Genomic DNA, 25,921 nt, shown 5'->3' on the forward strand with positions numbered 1-25,921 from the left:
GTATTTTGATACTTTATTAGAAAAAAGGAGGCTTGGCTAATTTAAAATAATTCAGTCGAGCACAGACTACATAATTCATTTGTGCATAAAATAAGCCATTCCTATTATTCTTGCGTAAAAGGGACAAATATCGTGCAAAGTCTACATCAAATTCTGCAACAAAACAGTCAAACAAAGATTTGAAGAAACCACGGTTCAATTTTGTCGTTGATATTTTTGGACTGCAGTGTTGATAATTTTTTAACAGGAATTGCGCTTGTCAAGGACAATGTCAAGGACGATAACACTCAGATTAAAAATGTTATTTTTTTAAACTTTCAAGCATTCCCAATGGTTGGGAAAAAATCCAGATGGGAAAACCAGCTAAAACAAGACAAATACGTCGGGATAATTAAAAGAACTTAAGAGTTCTGACCTTTGCCACAAAACTTGTAATCCAACGTTTTGCTCAAGTCTGTTATGAATCTGTTTGTTTTATTGACTGTTTTTCTCTCAGGGTGAAAAGTTAATAGCGTCATGTTTTTTGTTCCAAGCCTGCACCTGATGTTTGTGCGTGCCATGATAAGGATGTTGGTGGATAAAAGAAAAAAAATGACCTTGGGAACACGCTAATAAATTAAATAATTGAGTATTGAAATTAAAAAAAAAAAAAATGCATTTAACAATGGAAAAAAAGCCAAGCTCAAGATATGGCTGGCAAGTGAAACTGGGGACCTGACATTACCTATAATCTTGTTTTACATGTGAGCAGGCAGCAAAATAAAGTTTTTAATGTGAAAACCTATTTTAAAAAAATGCTCAGCTTATGTGTAAAAATGTGCTGGTTTTTTTAACTATTAAAATAAACAACAGGCAAGTTAAACAGTCACAAACAATTTCAGCATTTTGACAAATTAACACCATATTCCCCAATTCTGCTTCCTAATTTTCTGTGCAAAATTCACATTTCTTTGACAGGCAACTTTCAAGCGCAACCTAGTGTGCCAAGCTGGAAATGAGAACCGAGCAACGGTTTAGCATTCCGACGTGTAATTGCCGTTACAGCTGGGTTTTGCAGTTTTGCACATTACATTTCACCAAATGGACCCTCCCCAACTTACGGGGTCCTCCAGACATTTTGTGAGCTAGTTCCGGCCATATAAAAACGGCAGCAAAAATAAAAAGTGCAAACAATTTGTCAACATCACATTGGAAGTTAAAAGATGAGTAGTTTTTCTTGATTAGAAAAAATGTTGTTCAAAAGCTAACGAGCTGTGTGAGCAAAGCTGGTATTGAAGCGGAGTCGCATGGAGATACTTTTGCCCACAAAATATCTGCAACTGCAACAAAATTCACCGAACTGCTTTTTTTTTCCTTTTCTTTTAAACCAACGAGGAAGTGGAATTTGCCTGAAGTACCGCAGAATAATAAAAATAAAATAAATAAAAAAATAAAAAAAAAACAGCACTCAAGATCTGACTGGTGAGTCGCTAACGAGTTAATTCAGCTTATTTCCACACACAAATACTATTTTTTTCCTAAGCCAACAATGTGTAAAATTTGCATGGGAGAAGAGGAACTGGAATCACATGAGATGCTAAAATGTGAGTTGTTGTTTCCCCACCCCAAATAGAATCAAGCAACGCTAATATTGCTACATTCCCCATAAATGCCGAACCGCGCTGGAGCGATCGCAACGATTACCTCTGCTCCGGTCCGTCTGTCTCTGAGGAAGCTTGCGAGGAGGTCCCGGGATTCCTCGGGGATACTTGTTGTGTCTTTTTGCCAAGTCCACCGTCACAAAATGAGAAGAGGAAAGCGAGTGGTCTTGGACGGGATGAGATGAACATCTGTTCTAGCAGCATGAAAGTGGGGACAAAAGGTTTGGAATCCCATGTCCCAGCATGCACCTCTTCCGGGTGAGAAGTCTATGAAGAAGGGAGGAGGCGGGGCCAGGCGAGGTCAGATGCAAGTGGAAGGCTGAGAGCTGGGCTGCTGCTTGCGGCTCCTCAGGCCTCCCGACTTCTCCTTGAAGCCCAAACACATCTGCTGCGAAACGTCTACCAGTGCGCTCGCCACCGCCAGACCTGAGCAAGAGGAAAACCGGATGAATTTCAAAAGCAACATTTGCGAGGCATTAATGGGAGTCATCCTTGTGCATGTGTTACCTGATTGTCCCGGTGGCGGAATTCCACCGGTGCCTCGTGGTAGACGAACAAAGATGGAGAGGACGGCCGCTTTGTTTCCAAAACACGGCTCCAACGCGATTGGCTTTGGGACGCACTGGAGACCAATGCAAGGTTAATGGAAAAGGTTTGCGTTACTCACTCGCAGGTTGCAACCATTCACAGATTTCTTTTTTTTTAATGTTCAATTGTAGAAAATGCTTGTTAGAAGATTAAGATTTGTCAACCCACTGGAAAACCTTCACATATTGTGCAATGCGACTATTGGAGCAGAATTCTTCTTATCTTGGATAAGAGATTCATTATTTGCCATTTTTTAGCTTGGCCTAACACAATTTGAGTTTTTCCATGAGTGGCAAACATACACCCACAAAGTAGCAGGTGTCGCATTTGACCTATTTCACACTTTCAGTCTGTGTTGATGCTTACTTTCACCAGCAGCAGTGAAAAGTGTGCGCGCGTGTGAGTGTTGTAAATGTGTTTGGTTTGTTTTATTAGTCTTGCCTGAAGGCAGCAATAAAGAAAAAGACCAACTTGTTGCCTGTGAATTATTCAACGACTCCCAATCATATATTATGTGGTTATATTTTTCTTTTACCATTGGGATTTCTTTCCATTTTATTATTTGATGCGGGTTTTTGTTGTTGTTGAAAAGAAGGGGGGGGGGGGGGGGGAGTCTACTATTATGTTTACTCTTCCAATCCATGCCTAAAGGTGTGCTTCTGCATCCAACTCATCCAAGTATGCAGTGTGCGTGTGTGTTGCTTTTCAGGTTGTTCAGCAATGACCTCAGCCCAACAATGTGATTTATTGTTCAAATGCAACACTGTCAGCATGGATGATGTGAGTGTATTTGCAGCCGGTCAGCCAGCCAGCGCTTGCGGCCATAATCTCATTTGTCTGCACTTGAACTCGTTTAGCCTCTGTCAGCTATCAGACACACGCACTCTTCCTCCTTCTCACACACTCTTATTCATTCTTTCTTTCTTCACCCACTTTTACTCACGTCAACTTCCTCACTCATTGAATGTTCAATTGTTCCCCGTCACTCACTCATTTATTCACTGTACGAAGGCTGAAGTTTCCCTCCGTGAAGTTTCTCCCAACAAATTTATTTACATCTTTCTTTTGGAGCGCCCGAGTGGGTTGGCCGCCTTTGCCGCCACAAGACGTAGCAAGCAGACTTATTATCTGTCGGGCGCAGGCAGAGCGACGCGTCCTACTTCAATTAAGCTCCAGTTATTAGGCTCCCCCCGTATGCATATGCGCCGCCACGCAGCTTTCATCGCTAGCCGCTCAAAAATGAGCATCGGGAATGGCGATGAGGTGTCGGAGCGATGATGACTTCGCGTTGCTGCAGTTTGTCAACACGCATAAATGAGCAAAAAAAAAAAATTGTTTAACCAGAAGCAATTACAACCGCTGATTGGAATCTGTTCGTGCCGTTGGCTAACCAAAACAAGAGCTCAAGGATAAGACTGGGAGGACATGATGATTCATCAAATATGGTTCAAACCGCTTAGGTCAGTGGAATTTAATTGAGTTAATGTTGATATAAACAGCTCAATCAAATCCCAATTTTGGGTGTTTTGAAGCCTTAATGGGTTGACAATGAGATCAAAATGTTTCCTAATTGATCTCTGGAGTTAATATACACAAGCAAAATGTAGACTTGACATTATTTAAGACACAAGGTGTCGCTAAAAAGATTGCAAAGAGCAACACCCCCTCAAACTAACTACAATGCTGTCAAGGAGCACAAAATTGAGTGCCTTGATGCTGGACAGGGTCGATGCAACGCATATGCTAAGTGCTAATGCTAATTTATCTCAAGAACAGAGTTCAAGTGTAACCGTTAAATTGGAACCGCTTGAACATTCTTTTCAATAACGTGTCGTCGTGTCAGTTGTGTCAGCTCAAGAAGCTTCCGTTGCCACTTTGGACGGCCATTTAAGGCCACCAACAACTCGTAATGAATGTGAGCGGGCTTCGCGTGGCGTCGCCTTTCAAAACGCCAGTGCAGCAGTGGCCTGATAAACGAGCGGCGAAACAAGGCCGACGAGGTTCCAAAAAGCTCAATCTGAGCCGCCACGCAGATAGGACGGACGCACAGACGGCGTGCGCCTTGGCGGAGGCGCGGGCGGGCGGGCGGACGAGACCATCTAAATTGGATCTCGGCTGGCGGGAGAGCGGGAGAAAGACGGGGAGATCGCGGGCGGAGGGAGCGAGAAGAAAAGCCAACGCGCCGATGGAGGAGGCGGCGGAGGACTGGGATGATAGCGGCAGCGAGCTGCTGTTTTGACTTAGAGCTTGTTGAATACACACACATGCAAGAAAGCAGATAAGGCCCACACAGAGGAGCAGATGTCACTTGATAAGATCAGCAAAGGGTCAGTAAATTCGAGGGAAACACCAAACACATGCGACACCAGGCTAGGCAACCACAGTACAAACAAACCAGAATCATTCAAATGCTTGCTTATAACCAAAATGGCAGCTATGGCTTCTTGAGTTTTTTTGTGCGTCCGCTCATGGCAAACATTTCCCGGTTTATCATTGACACTTGGGCCAACTCGCTTTTGCATCTCTTTTCAGCGAAATTTCCCGGATTATGCAATTTTTGCCACTCTCCTTCAACAAACATCTGCTACAGAGCATTTTTAGAGAAGCGGCACGCAGCAGTAACAGACAACATCGCTGACATCCGAGACTTATTTGTTTGGATGAACTTGCAGTGACATCTTCAAGCTCATAAACAGCATGAAGAAAAGGACGAAATAAACACTAAGAACTGAAATAACCCACCGTCCCAAAAAATGGCCCTCTGCACGTGGTTCACAATGCCACCTGGAGAAATGAGCCCACCTTGACATTTCCTCCAATCAGGTCAGGCGGCTCCTCGTCCGTCTCCAAGGCCACGTTGATGGTGGCGAAAGGCCGGCTGGCCATCTGCTGCATCTCCCTCAGCAGTTGCTATGGCGACAGAGCAGACAGTCTATGTTTAGCCAAGGCCGCTAATCGCTAATATAAACAGGTGATGTCATTTTATTTTTGCCACAGTGTATCATTTTGGACCCTGCTAAATTACCCCAAAACTCAATTGAGAAAAGAGCTCTTGCTGTCAAGTTTTAGGCAAGTTTGATGTATTTGTGCAGGTACACTGGTTCCTGGGATCCAAACATCCTGAACAAAACAAGAACCTTAGTTCTCCTGGTCCAGCACCCAATAATCTTCCAAATTCTAAGATGCTCAGGGACAGTTCCTGGAACTATCAGGTTTGAATTAGACATGCAGTCCCAGAGGTTCCTGAACTTCCTGAACCTGTGACCTTATCTGCATTTCAAAACTGAATTTAGACAACAGTTCCCGTGCTCCAAAAGTTATATGTCTCAGAGGTAAAGCCCAATAAAAATCTTTATCTGGTGCTGACAAGTCCCGCTCTTGGATGAGCACACATTGATCCAGATCTGCTCTGAAATGTACCTCTTTGCGTAAGTGTTATTTTTTCTGTGGTCTTTAATTGAATCTCAGCTGCCTGCCAGTCAAAAACTGATAAGACTTTCCTGCATGTCGACGGTAGCAGTTAGCTTATCTGGTAGCGTTGATGTGGAGGTTGGGGATGGGGAGGAACGCTCATCCTGTGAAGGACCAGGGACTTGGGGAGAGCTTCATTGTGGGTGAACGATGGCTAATGATAAGTTTAATGAAGCAGCAGGCCGGCGAGTGGTTACATGTCCACGCGTCAAAACGTGTTTAACTCGATCTCACGTATGAAAAAAAACATGACTGGGAACTAAGTTCCAGGAAAAAACTACAGCGATACAGTACAAGGGTTCACCCTGGGGATTCCAAGATGCACGAGCCTCTGGAGCATGTCCGAATGTTAATGATATGCTACATCAATTTAGCGAAGGAGATCAGCAGGATTAAGATGCATCATGGGAGCCGTGAGAGACAAAAAGAAACGCGTTCACACGCTAACGTCAATCATGCTAACAGACACTCGTCAAAATTAATGAAAAAGAATAAGCTAAAGAGTTGAAAGCTGTGTGTTGTGACGGCAAGCTCTTGGGTTCTTCTGCTGCTAGCTACGCTACAGACAGTGTTTTTAAATCATCAAAGCCACATGAAGAGCTTCAGGAAAAAGGGTAGCCATTGGCTCAGCTGGGTGCTGGGCCAAAGTGACGAAAAAATGTTGGTGGACAAAAAGCCAGAATCCAATTGTTTTTGCGCAGGTCATCCTGAATGAGTCCTCGACGGGCGAGGGGACGGCAGCGAGAGGCGACGCACAGAGAAGAAGGTGACCTCCGAGAGGCTCTCCACACCACGCGGCGCACAAACAAATCGAGTTCACCACACGCTGCGTGCTACTGGAAGCCCCCCCCAAGCGAGTGGTCACCCGACCGGCTTTGCTTTTGCCACGCGGCACTCAGACGCTAAATAGATTGCGTGGGACAAACCTCTCGTCTCCGCGACGCCCAGCAGCTCTGCTTGATCTTCCAAACCACGGCAGCCACCAGCAGCAGAGACAGGAAGCAGCTGCGGACACACGAGAAGTCAGGTCACTGACAGAAATCCAGCCAGTGTGCATGGAACAATGCTGCAGGTGGCGCTGTTGAGCAGATCCCGAGCCCCTTTCTAACGCATGAGAACTGCTTCCATCAATTAATCAGCCCAAACTAATACTGGTTATATCTAGATTGCACAAGTTGAATGTGTAATATGTTGGCTAAAAAAAAAAAAATTGCAACATGTTTGACATACAATAACACATCGACATTGACGATGATGTCACTTGTTGTCGAGCAGACTCTAGGGCGACGCTGACAAACGTGTCAAACATGAAGCAGTTGAAGAAGGGAAAAAAAAACATAAATAAATAATAATAAATAAAAAAACGAACATCGTTTTGCACTTTTACACAAAATCCCCCAGAGGTGGTGTGACAGGTGATGACGACGCATCATGTCACCTTCTGTGTCAGCAACACACATGCACACACACTCCCAATATGTGCCATGTCCAATCCCCAAAAGATGTTGAAGCATTTCCATTTTGATGATAGCACTTTTCAACTATATTGCACAAATAAATTCCCTCAGTTATGACACATCAGAAGTGCGAGCGTGCGTGCAAGCAAACGCATCAGAAGCTTTGGCATCTCTCTGCAATTCCAAACTCATTGGGCGAGCGTCACGCCTTTTTGATGATTTCCTGTCACCAGTTCCCGCCGTGCCATTCTCGCAAGTATTTTATATAACTTCAGCAGGGGTGACCTTTCCAGGTTTTGGATGCATTTATAATCATAATAAAACCATTTACTTATGACATTAATTCATTACACTAAAGACTAAATTGTGTTTGGAGGTAAAAAAAAAAAAACATGTTGACAAAAATAAAAAAAGAGATTCTTGACATGGCCTTTGATGTTAGTGAAGCGATGTGTGTGTGTGTGTCTTGAGCTCGAGGGGATTCCAAGTGAGCTTGTTCCCCAGCAGAATGGGCAGAGCGAAACGAAAGTACGACGCCGTCAAGAAGCCTGCCGGGATGGGCCGGCAGCTGCAGAACAGCCCACGGGGCAAACGACAACGCAGCAGCCAGAGCGGGATATCAAAAATCCTGAAAGGGGGATCCTTCCATCTGTGGTCCCTTCTCAAGGTTTCTCATTTTTCCCCTGGTAGGGGTTTTTGAGTTTTTCCTTGCCCTTTTGGGAGCCCAAGATCAGGGGATGCTTTGAGAATAATTGTCAATTGATTGTCTATGTGAAGCCCTTTGAGACTGCTTGTGATTTAGGGCTATACAAATAAACTTGACTTGACTTGAAAAATCAGCCGCCGACTAAGATGGTATGCTGGGTGGGCAGGGTCAGCACAACCTCCTGTGCTGTTCTGTACTAACCTAGATTTCCAAGCTCCATTCTAGTATTTGTTTAATGGTGTTGTATTATTTATGAACAGTCCCCCCCCCCCGCTGAAGGCCCAGGTACCAAATGCAATCCCCCACCCGGCTGTCGCAAAGTGTTTGAACGGTGCATTTTCAAGTTGCTATTTGCTGCTGTTTACCGAAGATAGCTTCTCCTCTAAGCGCCCTCTCGCGTCGCTAATTAGCCTAGCGCCGGCCGGCGTGACACCTGACAAGATGGGAGGGGCTTTGTCCCCCCGCCCGCCAACTGCCATCAGAGTTGTATTAAAAAAAACTTTTTCTTGGAGACAAACTACTTTAGAGGACAAAGAAACACCGCCAAGTGAGAAGAAAAGATGTCTTCTAGAATGGAATCATTTGTTTTTAAATACTTATCTTCCAGAAATTTGTCACTTTGGTTCCATGACTAGCAAATAGGCCGTGAAGTTCACAAATACGCATAGATTTGGTTTGTTGGAGATCAGCTGATAGTTTGTGATGTCATGTGCAGTCCGGATTCAATCAAAGCTGCGCTTGAACATTCGCGTCGTTAAAGACATGTTCAGAATTCATGTTCTCAGACGTGTGTGTGTTTAATTTAGTGCAATCTGTTAGAGTTGTGTGTACGCGCGTGTTAGAGGAGCACCAGGCTAACCCACTGGGACGGTGTAGTGCTAAAAATACCCCCCGCCAAGTCTCCCAACCGCACCTTTTTCTTTTTTTCCCCTTATCTCTCTCTTTTTTTTTAATGGCAGCCGCAGTGCGCCACGACAAGTTTCACTCTCAGGGGAAGAAGAAATGTGAATTTTCTGGAACATCAGGCCTAACCGCAGGATGGAGTTTGAAGGAATCAACTCAGCAGGTGCAGCAAAGACAAAAACTCACACTTCACCTGACTGCTAATTACAAGCATAACACCGACGCTGGCTGCAAAGCGCACTTTCAAACCGCAACGCGATACCTTCACATGGCCTTTCGAGCTTACTTTGTGAAACCTTTGCCCGTCTTGAAACCAGATTGTGCTATCAAGATTTTATGGGACAGCCTCATTGCAAACCATCATATCGTCATTTTCAAACCCTAACTCAAAAGCCGGCCCTGGGAAGGCGAACTGGAAAGCCAAAGCAGGAAGTTACACCTGTCAGACAGTGAATTTTGGATCAAATTCACTTGTGTCCCTAATGACATGTCCAGTGAGTGGACATGGCTTTTCCTGGCAGAGGCACGTTGTGTGTGTGTGTGTGTGTGTGTGTGTGTGTGTGTGTGTGTGTGTGTGTGTTGAGCTAGCTACTGCACATGCACGCAATCAAGCGCGCAGTGGACACGCCCCCACACTCAATCTTTTGCAGTCATTTTTAAAATCAATAACACATTAGAGCACTTCCTGAAGAGATGCCACGCGGATCACTGAGCCTTCAACACATACGTGCCTGCCCGCCCGCCCGCCCACACACACATTCACACACTCCACCTCTCAACATACCCCCTCCCCACTTGTATCGTGTGCTTGTGCGCTGACCTGAAGAAGGTGACAAAGAACTGAACGAGGTCCATGAAGTTGCTGTGCTGCGAGAAGGCGATCTGCGGAGGAAAGGGAAGATGACATCAGCACATCTGGAGACCAAATTGTGTCGGGATAACAACGAGGAAACCCATGCAGTCATTTGGAAACTTTTTCCATGGTGAATGCAAGCTATGAGTCGAACAGTGACCTGCACAATTGCACTTGTGGTGGCCAGACGAAAAGTCACTCCTGATACAGGCAATTGTATAAACAACTAGCTCCTTAATCAACGTTGCCTGGGGCAACGCTGTTAGTGTGCCACTAATCTCCAGCCCCCTCTCCCTCCCAAAAAATAAAACCCTGCTCCAACCATGACACCGCAGCGACCCATTCCGTCAGCCTTGTGCATCTGCGCCCCTGCTAAATCGTCCGCACCGCTGCTTTTTATTCGTCAGCATCGGTGGGATTAGCATAACGTGTGGGATTAGCCCATGAATATTTCATCTTTCATAAAGGTTTTTAGGAATGCATTTATGTGGAGTTCAGAGTGCGCCGTATGAAAGGAACAGGGGCTGCAGTTGGACGCCGTTCAATAGCTTGATGACGAGTCCCAGTGTTGATGGTCTCGGTTTTTAGAAAACACATTTTCCCTCCAAAAAATTGACATTATCTGGACCTAAAAGGCAGATAAATGGCGAGGAAAGCCACAAAATAGTGCAGAGAAACTGCATTAGATGAAGTTATGGCCACAAGGGAAAACCCGCGATTGAGTGAGGCTGCAATTACAAACCGTGAAGTAGCAAGGAAACACTACACTGTTATTTTGCCAGACGATAACTTTGTTTGATTGGTAAGGGAGAAGAAAAAAAGAGGGATTTGTCAACCATAAACCCAAAGTGAGAGGGGCGTTGCTGTACACACATCAACAATCATTTTGGTAAAGGGTCCCAAATGAGTCTATTACTTTTCAACTAAACATTACTCGGATGATATTTGACCAGCTATCGGTGAGCTAGACTGTGACGCTAAGGTAGCATACCTGTCATCATGGAATTTACGCTGACGGAGGCTGTTATTCAATGAGTCGCAGTCAACGTGTCGCACACCGCTCGCTGCTGTTCCTGCTTTCTCGATTTGATCTAAAACATCCAAATTCAATAACCTTCAAATCTCTGCTGGAAAAGCTAACCTGGCCGAAGGTGCTAAAAGCCCGCCGTGTTTGGTCTGAACCATAGGTGCCTGACTGACTTTGTCATTGGCAAACTTAAAGGGCGGATTTGCTGGAAATGTCAACGGGACGAGTGCTGCTAGCCGCCGGCGAACACGCAAAGCATGAAGACGCACATTCAAGCCAGACCGATCGCACAGCGCACCGGCGCGGACAGAAATCCTATTCATGCGCTTCAGGTGGACCTTCCGACCCAAAACAAACACGCCCGCCAGCAAAAAGGAACCAAGGTCGTTTGGACGCTCGCAGGAGACAACATTCCAAGAGCTGTCCAAATTGACGATTCATTTTTCTGGCATTTTCTTTAAATCAACATTGTAATTTGGGGGGGAGGGGGGTCATTTTCTTGTTTAAACTTTAGTGTCAATTTCTTTATTTCTGTTCTAGTTTAATTTCCTTATTTTACTGTCAGATACTTTCCCTTTGTTTCATTTATGACATTTTTACCTTTTTGTAATTGTATCTTTTTGTTTCATTTGGCCAAGATCATCAATGTTAAAACACTGAGATCTGATAAGGATTATTGTACTTGAAACCATTGTTTTCATCTTCGTTATTGTTACTAGGGGGAATTATTTAAGGGAAAAAAGAATTCTAATATTTTGTTCCGAATATTTTAGGGCTAACGCTGTGACGTCCTCACATGTATCTTGATGGGCCAGGTGAAGTTGCTGACGTAGACAAAGAAGGTAATGTTGGGGCTGTTGCGGAAGTCAAAGTTCTCGTTGGAGAACCTGTCCTTGAAGTCTTTGATGTTGCTGCGTGACACGATGGGGATCTCCTCGCCGCTCTGCGTCCCTGCTGGATGACGACGACAAACGCAGGTCAGCCATTGTGCAACTTATTAACAGATTCTCCGAGGGCTTACCTGTGAAGCTGGTCGCCCAGGTGATGTTCAAGTTGAAGTTCTTGGACGCGTTGATAAACATGTCTAAATCTCGGTTGGGCTAAAGGGAGAAGAGATGGCATTTTTATCACGAAACATTAAGTGCTGCAAACGAAGGCCTAAGCAAGACTCACCTCCTCCGGTGTGGCCACAAAGTTGATGGCGGTGTAGTAGCGGTCGTCCTCTTGAGACAGGCTGAAGGTGAACTGGTAGTCGATGAGCAGGGTGTCTGTTAGCAGTCGGTTTTAAAAAAGAATTTTAAATTCATGCAAGTGTCGACTGTTGTTACTCTAATTGCAAAGATGAGGATTCTGAAGCTTTAAATGGTGAAAATTTGAACGTTGACGAGGGTTGAATTATTTTGTTTCAATAACCACGCGAAAATGAGCTTGAAATTAATGAGCATAACATTGAAATGTTTGCATCTTCTTTTTTTTTTTGCCTGGCTGTCAGACCTTGCATTTTGTTGTGATTTTTTTTTTGTCATTTACTTTTGAAAAAGTCCTTTCACTCTTTCATGTGCATATTTTTGGTGTTTTTGTTTTTTGCAGGGTTTGCAGTGCGAGATCATTGTAATGGAAAATGGGCTGGGTGACTACCACGCGCCTGGAACGTGAGTCACTCCTGTCTATTGTTCTCTACGTCGACCCTCGGGCTTAATGAGATGCTTGATGCTAACCTGCTGCTGCCGCTATAAAAAGAAAATGACTAGCCGGGAAGAAAAAGCAGCTAAAAAAAGCAGCTAAGCAGTGTCATCGATTGACTTTCAGTCGAACTTTGAATGCAGACGAGCGCCATCTGCTTCTTGTCGGGTCTGCCTGACATCAAACCCAATGAGACGCTTCGATTCAAGTGGAGTCTAAGTATATGTTAGCGTCGACCTTCGTGCTCCCCAGATAGCGACGTATGAATTTGCTCTTCCCTTAAAAGTCACAACACACCACCGGACAAAACGTCTTTGGCGTAAGTGATGAATCCACAAGATGGTGTCAAAGCGCTAGCTAAATGGGAAAGCTTTCTATCTGAGGGAGGACTGAAGTTTAAACAAGGTTGTTTGTAGTAATAAGGAGATTCTTCACCGCATATGCACGTCAATTTGTTATCAAACTATGTGTAGGTCAATTATTTGTATTAAATCAAATTGGATCATTTGCCGGCACAAATGCTAAGGATTGAGCGCTTTGGCGGGTACTTACAATAACATGTGCCTTTCAAAGGGTTGCCTTGGTAACGGTTTTCCAGCTCGCACCTGGAACACAACATAAAAACTGATGAACAATTGTGAGGTTATGAAAGCTTACCTCATTCTGCTCCACTGAACCAAAACGCTGAAGATAACCGTTAACTGCATGTGTGTGCGTGTAAAAGTAATCACAATTCATCCACAGGCGTTAATGAACAGATGCATAATGTCCAGCTTGCTGCGTGTGAGCGCGGGCTTCTCGGCGTGTGGTCGAGAAAAATCATGCTGGGCCTTGAATTGGTGTGCGCCGTCCATTTGATGGCACTTATTAAATGACGTCGTGCCACAACTGGCGCGTGAGCGGGCGGGATGACAATACGCAGGACAGAAGGACTCACGAGGGCAGCGCTTCTCATTTATTGCCGTGGTGGATGTGCAATTGTACTTGAGAACAGCAATATGGTGGCAAGTCAAAGGATAGTGAAGCTATTTGTGTGCCGTTTCTACTTACAGGTGACAGCGGTCTCCTTTGATGCCCTTGGTGGTACAGAAACATTTGCCGTTGTTGGGGTTACACATGCTGGCGTGGCCGTTACACTTGCACGCTGTGCCAAAAGGGACATTGAAGTTAACATAAAGTCAAGCGGACAGTGCTGTTGCTAAGATGTCGTTTTCAAAGCAATTGCAAGAGACTGACGCTGGCAGCCGCCGCCATTGGTGGGGTCTCCGTAGAAGCCAGAGATGCAGCTCTCGCAGTGACGGCCGGTGGTCAGGTCCTCGCACTTCTCGCACACGCTCTCGTTGACGCAGCGGCTGTGCCCGTTGCACTGACATGCTGACGGCAAGAGGGACAATTATTGCCAGGATGCAAAAGCATCTTGGTGCTACGGAATTATGTTGGCGTCAGTCAGTCAGGCAATAGCCCTGTCTAATGTAAAAGCATTTCTTGTGACATATTCATGTAACGCTTCATTTAGTCAGGCCTTTGCATAAAAGTAGTACTTTGCCACCATCTTACCAGTTGAACAAATCTACACTAAAATTCAATAAAATAAAATTGGATAAGCATATTTTTGTGCAACTTGGGAAATTAAATAACAAGTGGGGATTTTTGACCAGCAATCCAGCGGCTGGTCCTACCTGGGCAGTGTATGAAGGACCAGTTGTAGAGAGCCTCGCTGGGGCACATGCTGGAGTTGAGGGCTGGCGGCGGGTTGGCAGGTAGGCCCGGCAGAGTGGAGGGCGCCGGCACGGAGGTCTGGAAGGGTCCCCGGTACGAGCCCTCCATGCACTGGCCCTTGCCCGTGTTGCTGGCGTCCGTGCACCAGCCACAGCCTGGCTGTTCCAGACACTGGCCGCACGTGCGGTGCCCGGAACAGTTCTCCGCTGCCGGCACAAAAGAGAATCCACAATCCAAGCCACTCCTTTATACTGTTGACTTATTCATGTGCTGTTGCTATGCTTGTTTTACATTGTCAAGCTAGATGATTTACGGTTTGGCGAGTCTTACGCGGACATGTGCTCATGGTGTACCACTCCATGCACTGGCCGAAGGGGAAGGAGGCCACGTAGGCGTTGGAGTCCACGCACTGCTTCATGTTGCTGCACCACATGCACTCCGAGCTGCCGCTTGTGCACTCACTGCAGGTGGCGCGTGTGGCACACGGCGTCCGGCATTGTTTGGCGCTGTGGTTGGCTGTGGGAAAGCGACACAGAGCCGTTGATTCACACGAACACTCAGCACACTAACTTAACACTTGACCGTACTAAAAAAATGTTGCAAAGTGCTCCAGTATGTCCTGGTACGTTTGCGACGGTAAATACCAAGGGTCCTATTTAAAACAGAACCGTGTGGAATAAGAAATGGTCTGCAGGACTGCGTTAAACAAAGAAGAGAAAGTTGACCCAATGAACACGCAGTGTCATGTGGAATCATTTTGCCGCCACAGTCAACGAGCCCAGCAACAGGTTAGCCAGCATGTGAGTGACCCATTTGAAAGGCATCCATTCCAATCAAAGGAGTGAATGATTGCATTCGCCTACCCGACCACTTGCGTATGATGAGGCAATTAGTCAACATTGTTGTAGGCAGAGTAGAGCACACGGCCCCCAGCTATGCGGTTGCACTGAGTCATTAGCAATTAAATAAAGTCAACGGTGTAAATGGATTGTTTACGATAGAAAAAAATGAAACGCAGTCAAGTCTAAAAAATATTTATACACTAGCTCACACGCAGGCTATTATTCTACTGCTTTTACTGATGTTTTAGTTTTTGTAGTGGTATCATAGAAGTAGTTATATTATCCAGGTATTGATGATGTAATTTAGATGACAACACAATCCACAAGGGACAATTATTGGACACTGAAAAGAAACGTGTGACATTTATGCTGTTAAGAGAAGCATTTCCAGTGAGTGGCTAAGTTTGGTTCAAAATAATTGATTAATGGTGAATCCTGTTGCATCTTGTGTTTGTATGCAAAATGACGCAAGCTATGAAACTTTAACTGTTTGGTGGATATTCAGTTTTGGGTTCGCCACTGACTTCGTCAAAAGTCATAATACACTAGCCTGCAAGCATTGTCGGGTGTGCTGCAAAAATTGAGTTCCAATCAGTCAGAGGCGGCCCTGGCTACTTTTGTACCCTGGACGAACCATCCTTTTTTTTTTTTTCTTGAGAGCGCTCATGCACCCCATGTGGATTGCGCCCTGGGCGGTCGCTCATATTGCCCATAGCAAAAACCGGCCCTGCAATCGATACAACTTGCAGATGATTTGATAAATCATCATTTCAAATGCTAATTTCCACGAACTAAGCCGCTAGTGTAGAATAACGTGGTTCTGTGGACTTACCCAGCCGCTCGCAGAGGCTTCCGTTGACGGGGTTGATGCAGGTCTGTGCCTTCAGTCCACTGGAGGCAGGCTCCGCCAAGTAGCCACAGAACCCAGCGTCGCTGGGCTCACCGGGCAGCCACTGTAGCGACGTGTTGGTGAAGGGCGACATGTCCTCCCAGCACCAGTACGACACGTTGATCTTGCGCAGGCCCACCCAGGGAGTCACCATCGCCTTGTACTGGAGCGCAGGGATACAATGTATTTTCTAAGATCAAGTTTCAAAACTCTCTTCCAGAATATTCCAAAAATAAGTTTACAATGATTTGGTCTAGTAACAGACCACCACCACCAACAACAACAACAACAAAAGGACGCGAGAGGAAACTTTGCCACGCCATCAATTTCACAGACTGAGCCAAGTGCAGCGATAAAAGCGGGCTATCGGCAAACCATGCCGTCAGCAAATCAATTTCCATGGAGCCTTGGCGCGTGCAAACAAAGAAAAGAGCTCCATCTCTCTCAAACACTGCTCCAATTACACTTTCTCCAGCACGGCAATCTCACTGCAATTCTTGGATTGATTGATCGTGTCTGGAAGAGGCGCTCGTGCCATCAATAGCCTCGATCCTGCAAGCCCAGTCCACAATTTACAGACAGCTCCGAGACTGACATTAAGACTATTTGACTTCAGAACGGCTTGCTGAAAATTCAAATTATGACAGAGTTTTCAACGGTTTTAAAATGGTAATCCATAGACTATAATCGGTGCAACGAGATTTCAGTTTTTTGAATAAACATCTCTGTAAGAATTGTGTCATAAAGACAACAGAAACCCTGTCTTGAAGTTTTTCAGACATTTCAAGAGTGACTCATCGTGTCTGGCTAAACGCAGTGTCAATCGGCCCATTCTCGTCGCATCAATGCCTTACCACCACGCTCATGATCTGCAGCTCCTTGAGGACAAAGTCGACCTTCTTCTGCGTGGTGAGGGAGGCCAACACGGCGTTGTGGGTGCGACATGCCAGCTTGGCGTTGTCGTAGGAGTCCTTGGCCGTCAGGAACTTCAGGCAGGAGTTGCCAACCAGGTGCCAGCTCTCGCCGCACACGTTCTCTGCAAGGCGACGATTAAAATTTCTCGTCACAACTTTTGTGCAGTGCGTTAGCAACAATTACCATCGTTAGCTTTACTTGGTGCTAGACTTTAGCCACGTCGTCAGTTACCTGGCAGCGAGATGCACTCCTGGTTGCGTGGTTCCCACTGGCAGTTTTGGTCCACAGCACAGCTCTTGCAGCTGGTCTTCTTGTTGCAGACGTAGGATGGGTTGTCTTTAGGGCAGCTGTCAAAGTCCACCACAGGGCCCTCAAGAAAAGAGCAAAGCGGCACAACTTTAGCATCACGACGCTGGCGACGGCGTGGAGCATTACGGTCATTACTGAGGCGGCGGTGCAGTTGCTTCCCAGGGAGACGCACTGCACAGAGCACCACTGGCAGCCGTTGGTGTTGGCCGTGCAGCTGAAACAGTCCGTGTACTGGTCGCAGCGCTCGTTGTCAGCATCTGGGAGCCAAGTGGATCAACGCATTCGTGTTCATTTGAGTAGTGCGGAGTTTAAAAGAAGGTTTCGCAATCACGTGGTAAATTTTGAAGACAAAGTGACATTGAGAAGGGTAACAAACACAGGCTCAGTGGCGCCACCTACAGGATCTGCTGTTGCAGGATGTGGGCGTCTGCTGCTGCTCAGGGTTTGTGCTGCCCTGCCAGGGCAGACAGGAAGCCTGGCTGCTGTTCCAAAAGCAGTGCAGGCCCACAGCGGCCTGAGCGCACGAGGTGGCGCTGGAGAAGGCCGAGCAGCGCGGAGACGTATACGCTAAAACGTCGCTCAGAAGGAGACTGTTGAAGCCGCCCAGCACGTACATTACCCTGCAAGTGGGATGCAGCAAAATCAATTCGAATAATTAAATTCTAAGTACATTTAGGATTTATTTTTTAACGTTTAAATTTTATGAGTGAAATGACCAAAAATATACAACCATGTCGATTTCCTTAGTAATGAATTCAGATCTAAATGCACGGCTGGTTGACCGATTGCACGCCATCTGGCAAATTTTGTGTGCGACTCACAGCTGCGAGGGCGCAAAGTGATGAGAAGAAAACGACCTTGGGGTCGTCACATCCAGCCGAGTGCTAATTAGCCTAGCGACAATCTTGAGAAAATGTGCAGTTGACTGTCCTCCAAGTATTACGCAAGACAAATTGATGCCCTTAAAACATGACGACTCACGTTACAAGTGAAAAATCAAGACCCTGTCACAAACTTTTAAGTCGGTGTGCCAAGTTTAAAGACATCTAATTGTAATCTGAACGTGTATGCTTGATGATTAATTTTCAAGATGCTGTGATGAAGTTTACTGGCAATGAGCCAAACTTTCACAGGTGGCGGTTTCAAATTTCCAAGATGGCATGATTGACTTCTCAAGCCTGAATGACGTTTCACTGCTGCCTTTTAGGTAGTTGAGCCAGAAGGCTGCAGCACAGATGTCACTCCGGCCCAGTGTCTAGTCATCTGGTGTGAAATATTGATGTTCACAAAGGAATCGGCACATGTTTGCATGGCATGTTCATATGTCGCAAAATGCCACACGTGCATTATTCACACACACTTTCGACCTCATATATATACTTACACACGTTGAAAAGAAAAAAAAAACACAGCAAGAACACATACATGACATGAATATTCTATTATATGTTATAAAGATTTACCCATCACTGGCGACCGCCGAATGACCAAAGCGGTTTAGGTCATGGAAAAGATCAGGCCGGGGCAGTGGGGTCCATTCGTCGCATGCTGGAAAAAAGAAAAATGTTCATACGTTTTCTTTCATGTCTAATTGTCTGCTGCTAAATTCAAGTAGGTATCACTGCACCATGACTGTACAAAGGTAAACAGTGACACCTGGTGTAAAATGGCAGAACTGCAAACAATGGGAGTCCTACGACGTCATTGGTGCAAATGCAGCAATCTGATTGGTTACAGCTGATTGACAAGCAGTCAGATGACACTGGTGACCCACAATGAATATTTCAGCAGATTTGCTCGTTGCTCCTTTGCATTGACAAAAAAAAGACTGTACCAACCCAGGCTGTAGGCCATAAAGTCAGACGAGAAGCACTTGGCACCATGACTCATGGAGGTGTCGTTGTGCGTGTTTCCACCAAACACCAACATGGTCCTGCTCACAATCACGGCCGTGTGGAGATACCGGAAGGAACCGCTGTCCTTCAGGATGGTCCTGCCACAAAAGTACCCATGGTCACGTCACAGCACGATACAGCTCGAACACCCCTCACCCCGCCGCCGTCCACTCACCACCGCCTGGTGTCCACGTCCAGCCGGTAGAGGTCTCCGGCCAGGCCACACTTACTAGCGCTAAAGGCCTTGTAACCTCCGTGCGTGTAGATGGCTCGGGTGGCGTCGTCAAACACGCTGCTGTGGCCATAGCCGCCCTGGATCAGGGCCCCATCAGTGGGCACCAAGCTCCACTGGTTGCGCACTGCAACCAACCAAAGACGATATGATGAAGTTCCAGATCTGTATGGCAATGTTGCAAGGAACTATCCTGCATTTCAACACGACTTGTCAAGACCACAACTGAAAGCGGTTAAACTTTTAAGACTGCGTGAACGGTTTCCAAAACGGTCAAGCTCCTTTAACTTACGAATGTTGTACTCCTGGACCAGGCTCATGTATCCATAGAGAGGACAGTGTCCAAAGAGCACCAGCATGACGGGACTGTCGCCCTCCCGCAGGGGGGGTATTATGTGAGCCGAGTGTCCCACCACGGCGTACTGCTCTTTGATGCGTGGGCTCAGAAGAGCCCAGGTCTGGTTCTGGACATGGAACACCCACAGCTGGCTGGACACGTTCCCCGTGGAGTCAATCTTACCGCCATACATGTACACTTTGCCCTGTGGACCGGAAAACATTTCACATTATTTTTGTCTTGCCATCAATAATCTTGATAACATCAAATAGAAAACCATGTCATCTTTGATAACTTGGGCTTACCTCATACAGCGCCACCGAGTGTCCGTATCGAGGCGGGACGATGTTAACGGAGGGGTCAAGCGTCAGCCACGATTTGCTGCTTAAATTAAAGCTAGGATAACAAGAAAATCACTTCTTATCATAACCGCGCTGACCATTTTGAGGTGGAGGATTACGACTCACGCTTTGACCATGTGATAGGCGGAGGCGTTGAAGACGTATCCCCCGATGACCCACATGACGTCCCGCTCCACCACCGCCTTATGCGAGGCCCTGGCCAGGCCCGGCTCAGAGGGGAAGGCTTCCCAGCTCCAGAAACCCGAGTCCGCTGGGACAGACACCGAGCAGTCGGGACCTGGAGGCCAAAAGAAAACAGAGGGCTCGGAGTTGGATCACGGAGGCGGGCTGGCGCACGCGAGCCGCGGGCTTACCTTGCCACCCGCGCAAGCAGTCGCACATCTTGTCCCGGCACCGTCCTCGATCGGGAAATCCGCAGTCGTCACGGCAGTAGGGCACATCGCAGGCGTCGCCCTTCCAGCCGTGTTGGCAGCGGCAGTGGGGCACCCCCGTGGCATTGGCCAGGCGGCACTCGCCTCGACCCGAACAGTTGTTGGGACACGTGTTCACCCTGCGAGGGAGAATGCAACCACACATTGCTGGAAAGCAAACTCTGAATAAAACATCACAGGGCGTCTGATGAATTATTGACGCTCACATCTGCTCTTGTGGAAAAATCTTGGGGCTGCTTTTGAAAGAGTGCAACACGCTAAAAAAAAGAAAAGGCCGCAGGGGGAATCGTGAAGATTTATTTGCTCAAAACAAAACTCAACTTTTGACCTCCAGCATGAAAACAAATCTCGTTCGCTCGGGTCAATGATTAACCGTGCGTGTGAGCTTCGCACACAACCTTTACAAATATTTTAAGGAACCCTCCCACGCCGCCATTTTTCATTCGTGACTTTGTGTCTGGGGAATCTTTCACCATCATCATATTTTTTTTTTTAACATTTCAATGTTCTATAAAACTATTACGCAACCACATTCATGTAATGACCATGTTAACATCGCCAGGCCAGAGGTTAACGGGCTCGGGAGTAGAAAAGATTTAAAGTCACCATGGTAACCTTCAGTCAGAGAAATATTAAACCGAAGCGCACATCTAAGCTCCAAAATGACTTTGATCATCACCATTTGATCAAAGCGTAGGAATGGCATTTGTGTCAAAATGGAGAGCACCACCCAGCGTGAGTAAAATCTATCCAGCAGCGAGCGTCCTTAAGTTTCTCACCTGTATGAGATGTTGAAACCGGTCAGGTTGTAGGCGGCGTCACTAAAGAAGTGCAGCAAGGCGAAGCCAGATTGCGAGGCCACCTCAGGAACTGTTTCGTTGCTGGAAATCTCAGGAATGATCAGACCGCTAAAGCAAATAAGGCCGGTTAGCGGAAAAACTTTCGTAGACGGCGGTTGCCGTACCTGAAGGCGGCCAGCAGGGGGGCGTAGATAGAGTCTCCGTCATAGACATAAAGGTGGTCCCAGCTGCACTCGGTGGCAAAATGCTCAAAGCGTAAGCGAAGAATGGAATTTGGACTGAGAAAGAAAGAAAGGATAACTGTTAGCATCCCATTAGTAGTTTGGAGGAATGTGCTATCTTACCAATGGCTCCCTGGCAGCATATGTTTGGTCAGTTTCCCTGACGAGTATGCTAGCTTCCTGTTCATTCATTTTCAGCAAACAACTTGAGCTCACTGTTAGCTTCCACCTAGCTTTCTGGCTGGCTATGTTAGGTTCCTGTTAGCATCCTGGCAGCATATGACCTGTTAGTTTACTCAAACAATACAACAGTTTTCCATAACTTTTCCTTTAGACATCGGTAGCTTTAATTTAGCTCCATGGGGAAACATGGTTAACTTTCGGTTAGCTCCCCAGAAAGGTTTGGTATCTTCCTGTTAGCTAACTGACATCTTATGAGTTTCCTGTTGCACCACTGATCTAGAATCTAGTCCGCCAAGACAGAAACCACACATGATAAAACACGAGCGGATAAAAATGGAGGGAGAAAAAAAGAGAGAATTGAGTTCTCAAATTTGTCTTACTATCTTTTGTTTTTATTTACCGTCGTTCCCTCGTTCCTCAATCAGGTCACTTCTTGATTGGCTATGTTCCATTTCACGTTACCATTTAGCGAGTCACGACTCAGGGCAAGTCGGCTTTCCCCACACATGAAGCGGTTTGTTCGTTAACATAGAGCCCATTTCTGCTTCTCGATTGCAGACTTATTTTGGATGCCACTATCGATACCATTCCACTCTTTAAAAGAGACAATCTTATTGGGTATATAGCGTTTAAAACATCAAATCAGAAGTGAAATGGCTCTTGTACCTTTCCTTGTTTTTTTTACTTTATGTTCACCCCAAGAAATGGACATGAGCTGTGTGGAAGGGATTACTAAAAAGAATGTTTTCCTTTAGCTTCCAGGACAATTTGCTTTTGTATTCATTTTAAAAAACAAACCTAGACATTAAAATGTGTCTGCAGTGTGTTGTTGTCTTTGAAACACACTGCAGGTTGATGATTAACTGATTTATAGTCCAAATGTTTGGCATGCGGACAGCTTGGTGGCTACTCTTAGCAAGTCCACCTCACAGTTTGGAGGGTGGGGATTTGATACCACCTCCCTGTGTGCATGTTCTCCCCGTGCCTGCGTGGGTTTTTTCCCACATCCCAAAAACATGCATGGTAGGCTGATTGAGCACTCCAAATTGCCCTTAGGTGTGAGTGCAAGTGCGGACAGTTGTTCGTTTCTGTGTGCCCTGTGATTGGCTGGCAACCGGTTTAGGGTGTCTCCCGCCTACTGCACGATGACTGCTGGGATAGGCTCCAGCACGCCCGCGACCCCAGTGGGGACAAGCGGTACAGAAAACGGATGGATAGATGTTTTGCATGCACAGAATACTTCAACAACAATCTCAATCTATCTTTGTCAATTATTAGACTATCAAACTATCCATGTATCAAATCAGTGTTAATTTTGGATTGCCAGTTGAAAAGGGAAGGTACGGCGAACGAGACACCGATTGGCCTGCCTGCGGGACTCACCGTCCTTCAATGAGCCAAGTGCACTTGGTCTTGTATTTGTAGTTGCCAGGTCCGTCTGACAGGAAGCCAAAAGGAGCCGTCAACCTGGAAGCCAAAGACACAAGGCTTGTAGGAAGAAACATTTACCCAGCAAAGGTTTGCGTCCATTGATTATCGATGCCATCAGGTAAAGATGATGTCGTCATCTGTGCATATCATGTCATCTGTTTCATGATGCGTTTTCTGAGGAAGATGTCTTGTAAACAGGTTGCACCTAAGTGATCTTGCAGTCATTTACAGTTTTTCTTTGAATGTTAGCGTCTTCTTTGTCATTGTCTTTCCTGGGTTCAACAGCCAGTATCTTCTCCATATTTTATGTAATTTTCAAATAAATAAACCCAAGGCTACCGCTCCTCCCAAAAATGGAACCACTTTCAGCATCTCGATTGGGAGGGGGGGGGGGGGGGGGGGTCTGCAATGAATTGAGTCGCATTATTTTAAACATAAAGTTGCACTTCAAAAACAAGCCAAATAATTGATGGGGAAATTCTCAAGATTACAAGAATAGGGTCGTATTTTTTCCCCGAGAATTTTTAAAATTCAACGATGATTAGAATGCAGTAAATGTTACTTTTACGTGCTTCAGGTGATAAGAAAGCGCCGCCATGTTGCTCAGGTAAATCAAGCGGCGCTTAAATCCCTTCAATCGGTAGCAGGACACCTGAGCGTCTCGCAGTCGCGCGGTGTCGAATTTGCGTGCCCGCCGGTGCGAGTCGCGTGCGGAACTCCCTACCTGAATCTTCCTCCGCAGTGCTGGCACTGGTCCCCGACCCAGCCGGGGGAGCACACGCAGCCGCCCGTCGCCGCGTTGCACTCGCCGTTCACACAAGGCTTGTCGCACTCCTTCTCCTTCGCCGCCGCCGAGCGTCCGGGAATCCCCGCCGCCGCCACGAGCACTATAAGGAGGCCGGCCGCAAATCTCCGGTCTGCGGGGCCGGTCAGCAGAAAGGCCCATCGCCGAAGTCGCGTCGTCCCGAACATTTGTCTCTAAAAGATGGCTGCTCGAGCCCCCAGACGCTCCGCTAGCTTCGCGGTGGGCGCCGCTACCGCCGCCAGCCGCCGTTCGATGCACCCGTCGGGGTAGTGGAGCGGGAACGCGTCGGTCGTGGTCGTGGAGGTGACGAGGCGGGCTTTAAAATTCCATTGCGGGCTCCATGTTACATGTTGTGACTGTTCGTGATGGCCAGCTCGCCGCCGCACAGAGCCGCATCTTGACGTCCAGAAGTGACGTCATGACGGCGGAAGTTCGAGAAGTGGAGGTGGGAGGATGGAAAAAAAAGAGGGGGTGGAGACACATTGCAAGTTTTGTTTTTTTCAGTTTTATTTATTTTTATTTAAAGTCAGACTTGTAAGAAGTCATATTCTCTCGTTAATAAACGCCAACCCCAAACGGATTGATCAACAGCGTGGAACATAAATAAAAAGATAAATCAACATATTTACAATTCTGTATGGACAGAGTAGAATGTGTGCCTTTTCAACCCCCTTTTTAAGCACTTATGCCTTCACATTTTTCCCTTTCTCTGTCAGAGCCAAATAAACGGCACAAAAACCTCCGGAAACAGAAGAGGAACAATCAGTGACGACTTGACTTGGACTTGATGTAGTGATTGTCCGCAACGCTCTGTGCGTGCGCAGCGCAAAAAGGCCAGCGCGTGAACGGCACTTGGCTTTCCACGCTGGATAACAATTCGAACAAGAATAATGACAAGATTAAAAAAACGCTCTTATCCCCAAAACATCAGAAAACGACAATCACTGGAGCACACAACAGTCATGTGACGCTCAGCACTTGATCACGTGACCAACTTCAGGTCCAAAATGTAAACTCTAGGGCAGGGGTAGGCAAATCCGGTGCTTGAGGGCCGGTGTCCTGCATGTTTTCTAGGTCTCCCTGCTGCAAAACACCTCATTCAAATGATCAGGATTGTTGTCCAGCTTCTGCAGACCTTGCTAATTATCTGACCATTTGAATCAGGTGCAGGACACTGGCCCTCAAGAACCGGAATTGCCTACCCCTGCTCTTAGGGCCAAAACTGAGGGCCAGCTGACCGGATGTTCGGTGGTGGCTTCTTTGGCTCGCGCTCAGCGCCGCAAATATTACAATCAGAATTACAAAATAAAGTCAGGTGTGGCAAAAAAAAAACAAAAAAACGTTGGAATCTTCAGAGAGAAAAAAAAGCGTGGTTTTTCCCCCCTATCAATGCTTGATGGTAGAATTAAATCTTAATCTTAGATTCTATGAGGAGTTATAAAAATGTATAAAATTGCAATCCTTGTGCATTTAGCGGGGGCAAGTCATTATTTTTCAAAACCCAAATTGCAGGTTTGGAAAAAAGGCATAATTAGGGGGAATAGTCCAGAAACAAAATAAAAAATACAACCATTGTTTTTGTGAATCTATCGATTTCGGCTTGAAATACTTTGGGCCATGTCCACACATACATGGCTGGATTTAAAATAATAGTAACAATAATAATAATGGCACTTTGATTTTTTTCCAGAATAAACGATTGCAGTGTCATGTCAAAGCACTAGGGGGCACAGTAGGACCGAACCACAAGGGCGTTTTGCAACTGAAGAACAAAAGCAATTTCAAAACATTTTAGTAAAAAAAGTAACAGCCTTGTAGACGCAGGCCACGAAACTGCAGTGAGCGAGCTGAGCGGTCACTACACAAAGCGAGCGGTCGCCACCCTTCAGAGGTCAGGCTGAGACATTCTGAAACTGAGACATGAAACATTCTGGGACTTTAACTTTGACTTTAACTTTAAATGTCCTGGTGACACTTATGCTCCTATTTACAAATTTCCTTCAAAGTGGAATGTGGCCTTATGTACACCCAACAGCAAACAAGACCGAAAGAACCCTTTCACACTGAGTAGGCTCGCTGCCAACAGGAATGAACAAAAAGTTACAATTTTGCCAGAAAAATATCAGAAACAACCATTTAGGGACTTTCAGCCAGAATAGTGACATTTCTAGTTATATTTTTCTGTCAGTTTTTCTGAAAACTGCTATAACAAATAATGTGGA

General features: G+C 46.1%; 1 protein-coding gene across 2 annotated transcripts; it reads right to left on the bottom strand.

Moving 5' to 3' along the window:
• Window positions 1-25,796, bottom strand: atrn (attractin). 2 transcript variants are annotated; one of them, XM_085931234.1, is made up of 29 exons: window positions 23,619-24,141; window positions 22,847-22,930; window positions 21,224-21,337; window positions 21,039-21,167; window positions 20,182-20,378; window positions 19,934-20,105; window positions 19,772-19,862; window positions 19,422-19,671; window positions 19,073-19,256; window positions 18,841-18,995; window positions 18,466-18,550; window positions 17,402-17,622; window positions 17,138-17,259; window positions 16,925-17,063; window positions 16,633-16,814; window positions 15,722-15,941; window positions 14,378-14,563; window positions 14,008-14,253; window positions 13,565-13,702; window positions 13,379-13,472; window positions 12,881-12,933; window positions 11,819-11,913; window positions 11,667-11,745; window positions 11,442-11,599; window positions 9,586-9,647; window positions 6,626-6,704; window positions 5,031-5,138; window positions 2,148-2,262; window positions 1-2,066 (listed from the first exon to the last, which is right to left on the bottom strand). In XM_085931234.1, the coding sequence occupies exons 1-29, from the start codon at window positions 23,864-23,866 to the stop codon at window positions 1,942-1,944; spliced, it is 4,131 nt and encodes a 1,376-aa protein (XP_085787360.1). In that variant the 5' UTR covers window positions 23,867-24,141; the 3' UTR covers window positions 1-1,941. The 2 variants fall into 2 exon arrangements, 1 of the variants encoding a protein (XP_085787360.1); XR_015068285.1 differs by having other exon boundaries at window positions 2,052-2,066; window positions 4,971-5,138; window positions 23,619-25,796.
• Between the last annotated feature and the right edge of the window lie 125 nt (window positions 25,797-25,921).

The sequence above is a fragment of the Syngnathus leptorhynchus genome, chromosome 15, assembly GCF_054491065.1.
Source record: "Syngnathus leptorhynchus isolate UIUO chromosome 15, UIUO_Slep, whole genome shotgun sequence".
NCBI classification, from domain to species: Eukaryota; Metazoa; Chordata; class Actinopteri; order Syngnathiformes; family Syngnathidae; genus Syngnathus; species Syngnathus leptorhynchus.

Coding starts and splice junctions, on each gene's coding strand:
- atrn (XM_085931234.1), bottom strand. CDS start 23,866: ATGTTCGGGACGACGCGACTTCGGCGATGGGCCTTTCTGCTGACCGGC. Junction 19,863..19,933: donor GCCTATCACATGGTCAAAGC/GTGAGTCGTAAT, acceptor TTGTTATCCTAG/CTTTAATTTAAGCAGCAAAT. Junction 17,064..17,137: donor GCAACTGCACCGCCGCCTCA/GTAATGACCGTA, acceptor TCTTTTCTTGAG/GGCCCTGTGGTGGACTTTGA.